This window comes from Wasmannia auropunctata, unplaced genomic scaffold (assembly GCF_000956235.1).
Source record: "Wasmannia auropunctata unplaced genomic scaffold, wasmannia.A_1.0 LD335162.1, whole genome shotgun sequence".
In the NCBI taxonomy this organism is placed as follows: domain Eukaryota; kingdom Metazoa; phylum Arthropoda; class Insecta; order Hymenoptera; family Formicidae; genus Wasmannia; species Wasmannia auropunctata.
The window spans coordinates 9,046-13,740 of NW_012027728.1; the positions used below are offsets into that span (position 1 = coordinate 9,046).

General features: G+C 28.3%; 1 protein-coding gene across 1 annotated transcript in view; it reads right to left on the reverse strand.

Annotated features, from left to right (window-relative positions):
• LOC105457717 (serine/threonine-protein kinase SIK3 homolog) overlaps window positions 1–1,490 on the reverse strand; it is a gene marked incomplete at its 5' end in the record, with an annotated part of 7,835 nt that extends 6,345 nt beyond the window's left edge. The window contains one exon of the mRNA XM_011702553.1: window positions 1,250–1,490. Within this exon, the coding sequence (XP_011700855.1) occupies window positions 1,250–1,490 (241 nt within the window). The remainder of the gene's footprint in view (window positions 1–1,249) is intronic.
• Between the last annotated feature and the right edge of the window lie 3,205 nt (window positions 1,491–4,695).

Sequence of the window (4,695 nt, forward strand, 5' to 3'; positions counted from 1 at the left end):
TATTTCCTTGATTTTCACATCTATTATTTATTGTTTCGGTCTTTTAATGACTGACAGTTGCTTGCTCTTTTATCATTTTTATATTGACTGTGTGACTAACAAAGTATACATTTCATATTTGGGACTAATTTTACATTTACATAGTTTTTAATATTCTTAATCTCTAATTGTCTTTTGACTTAAAAATTTTTTATTTATATTTATTAACATATTGCGTTCCATGATGCGTTTTATCGACTCCGTTCTCTTCACACTTGGTGAGTGTCTTATAGATATTACTATGCATCAAATTATATATAGTTATTATAAAATTGAAAGTGTCATTATTTTTAGACCTTAACTCTAATTGTAAGATCATTCGGCCTACTAACCGAACATGATAGACATACATTGGATAATCCATTAATCTTGTCATGCGGAGAATGAAGACATTATTTAAGATTCTGTATCGCTGAAGATGGCTCGAACCTGAGCCGAAACGTCCTTTGTATCTAAGTATTATTAAAAATTGAATTTTCTGCGCACCAAGTACCCTGCTTGACTGTCATCTTTTGTCCTTAATTGTTACTTTTTAAATTATCTAATATTTACATAATTATATATTATGTTACTTCATATATTTCAACCAGCTTTAAATTAGTTGTTTATTTAATTTTGAAAAATTTTGATAATGTCACTACTTACTTGTCTATGTTTAGAGAGTTTAAAAACAATTTTAGCCACCATGGCCAAACATAGGAACAAAAAAATGTTTTTTAATTAGTTCATAATTTTCAAAATATAAATAAAAGATAACAAAACATTTTTTAAATTATAAAGTAATCAGCTCTGATTAAAATGGTATAAGATGATTCTATTAAAAACTATCCTATTAAAATAATGTTACTGCCAATAAATCTTCATTTTGTAACATATATATTACAATTAATATACAGTTTACAATATAAAAGTGTTTTCTAATTGAATAATTACAGTAAAGTTCAAAGAAATATATTATAATAGGTAAAACTGACAATTAATATAGTTTAAATTACAAATTTCTTAAAAATCTCTGTCTAAAATACAATTCAATATCAAAATCAATGAGATATATAGATTTTTATAAATATACTTTTTAAATAAAATATAGAAAATAAAAATTTTGTATAACTTCAACAGTATACTTCTTGGTTACGCACTGTGCAAAAAATGTATGTAAAAACAAAGATGAACAGTTAAATATCTGTTTTTTTTTAAATAATATAATTACCTTTTCTAATTGATGTGCACCATCTGGCAAATAATCACCTGGTATATTTTGGATACTGGGTAAATTAGGCATTGTTGGTTCTAACCGGTCAACAAGTAAATTGTATATAGCTGATACATGATCAAAGGTATTTCCTTTAACAGCTTGTAATAATGTATCTGCACTGAGTCCAGGTAATCTTAACATATTTTCTATTACTAATTGATTTAATGGTGGTGGTATGCTCACATCAGGATTACATCTGAGAATATAAAAAGATTAAAAAATTAATAAAGAATAAAGTATAATAAGAAGAAAATAGATTTAAATTCTTAAAGTAAATATTCTTTTTTTTTTTAATGCAATTAGCAAATAATTATTACAGTAAAAAATGTATGGTAAATATGTATATATGGCCAATATATACAAATTTATTTAAAATATCAATAAATCATTCTAAATCTTAATGTTTAGAAAATTATGCAAGTTTATTAGTATACATGTCTCCTGCTGAAGAAATAGATACAAATAATTTAATAAACTCAGATATCAGATCTATTTAGAAAATTCAACTGGAGATTATTATCAATTTTGATTTCAAAATAGCATCTATTTAAATCTTTCAAAAACTCATAAAATCTGAAGGAAAAATATAGAGAAAATTTACATATTTAAAATAACATAAAAAACAAAATTAAAATTTTTTAATTCTTTATTTTCACTTGCTTGTTAGTATTTGAATATTTTATAAAATAAAATATATATTATATAGAAATATATATAAAAACAAATATAGAAATGTTTTTTTTAGATTATATGTTTTTAATCTTATTATCTGATTTCAAAGAGAATTCGAAGATTTATATTATACTTATTACATTTTTTGTTTATAACAAATTCTCTAGTTATAAAAGCAAAGCATATAAAATATGCACATATGTATAAGATATTTCTTAAGATACTTCAATATTATCGGAGTTTAAAGATTATTTTATAAATAAAAGTTTATATATAGAATAAAAAGATCGAGACACTGGATTATCTCTAAAAGATAACACTTACAGAAAAAATGTTTTATATAAAAGTTGTAAGGCGCCAAGTTATTCATCATGATGACATTGGTTTGACTTTGAATAATCTTGAGAATGTCTTATCAAAGTTATCTTGAGCTCTTTTTAATAGGACCTTTTTTTATTATAACTTCTTGTAGCCGATATCAAGATCTTTTCAAAATAGTATAATTAATAAAAAGTGGTAACTACGACCAAGGAACGAGCAAGGTAATATGTAACATGAAATTAACAAAAGAATTAATATTAATAAATAATAATTTTTAATGTCAAATAAAACCCAAAATTAAGATGTTTCGGACTGCACAGTCATCTTCAGTTAAAAAGTTAAATTAATAAGAATCATATATAAAAAAAACTAAAATCTGTCAAATACTAATTAAAACATAATAAAAGCTAAGAGGCTCAAAACAATAAACGTTATATAAAATATGTCGCATATAATATCGCTGTAGTCAATACATCGCCTATAAAATATCGGCACATATTGTACTTTCACTGTGTAAACCATTTTTAATCTAATAGATTGACAAGCAAGATCGTTGTTGATGATCCGAAATTATAATTTCTCCGTTGAGCAATCTTATTCTTGTAACTTTGTGTATCATTCTGAGGTATTAGTGACTAAAATATCAATATGCAGTTAATAACCAAGAGCAATTTCGTGGCTGTATTCGTTCAAAGTTTAAACTACATCGGCGATTATTTGATACGCTAGATTACTGACGGAACTTTTACACAATGATAGGTATAACTTGTCTACTCATCGGGATATTCATGACAACTATTATTTATTATATTTATTATTATATTTATTTGACATTAAATTATTATTTATTAATATTAATTCTTTTGTTGATTTCATGTCACATATTACCTTGCTCGTTCCTTGGCCGTAGTTATGACTTTTTATTTGTTTTTTCAAACACGAGCTTATTATAAACTTAATTTCAGTATAATTAAATATTATTTGGTCAAAAACTATTTGAGATATGAGCCATCCAATATCCCGATCTTTTTATTACTGCACCTTGAATATATATACACGTGTGTGTGTGTGTGTGTATGTGTGAGTGTGCGTGAGTGTGTGTGTGTGAGTGTGTGTGTGTGTGTGTGTGTGCGCGTGCGTGTGTGTGTGTGTGTGTGCGCGCGCGCGCGCGCGTGTGCGTGGTGTGTGTGTGCGCGCGTGTGCGTGTGTGCGTGATGTGTGTTGTGTGTGTGCGTGCATACGTGTGTGTGTCTTCTCATCCTTTGGCTTTCTTCGTACACATACACACACACACACGTGCGCGCACGATGTAAAAGACTTTGTTTCAAAGATATAGAGTGTTAAAAGTTCTATAAAATTATCATTTTTCTTTACTGATAATTCAAAAAACTTTATTGATACTTATAAAAACAACAATTTTATAGAAATCTTAATACCTCATATCTTGGAAAGATTTTTGAGAGGAAAGAGTGTGACCCTAAAAACAGGCCAAAAATGCCCTGTATTCTCGCCCTCGATTCCGGATTTTATTTTGGTGATAAATGATAGTAAACCATGAGACACTAATTTTCTGAAACTTTTAAATGAAGCATACTCTTCGTTGGCAAGTTATAAAGCCTCAAAGTTATCATTTTATACCGTGTTCCTCAAAACGGATCTTTGCATGCGAATAGCTTTTAGGCAAAGCAATTTTGAAAAAAATGTTTCAGACAAAAGTTGTAAAATGTGAAATTGTACACAAAATAATGACCTTTACTGTGACCTTGAAGACACTCCTGAAGGTCATTTGGAGGTCAACTTTTGATTTTTAAATGAAAACTTTTATTTAAAGTAACGCTTGGGAGTGAAATAATTATTAATATTTTTTTGGACTGGGGGTTGAATAATAGAGGTGAGTTTGGAGTCAAAGTTGATTTCATTACGTTGCCAACAAAGAGTATGCTCCATTTGAAAGTTTCAGAGAATTAGTGTCTTATGGTTTACTATCATTTTTCACCAAAATAAAGTCCAGAATCGAGAGTGAGAATACAGGGCATTTTTGGGGTCACTCTTTCATGCTTAAGGGCCCTTCCTAGTCAGCCGCAAACTCCGCGTTGACGGTGGCGACGTTATATCGCGGTAGAAATTAGAAGCTTCTTGTCGTATATTAGGCCCGTCCTATAATACGTCATATATCGGTGTTTTAAGTCATAAACCGTGATAATTATACAGAATAATTGTATGCCGATATCGTAAGCAGTGTAAAATTTATCAGTCAAATATGAAGAGAATATTCGACAATTGAAGAAAATAACGGATCTACTCTGAAAAGTGTTGACAACGAATTTTGTGTTGCGTGCCATTTCGTTATTATGTGCTTAATTGTGAAAATGCTGTCTCTTATACACATCTCTGAGCGGGCTGGCAAG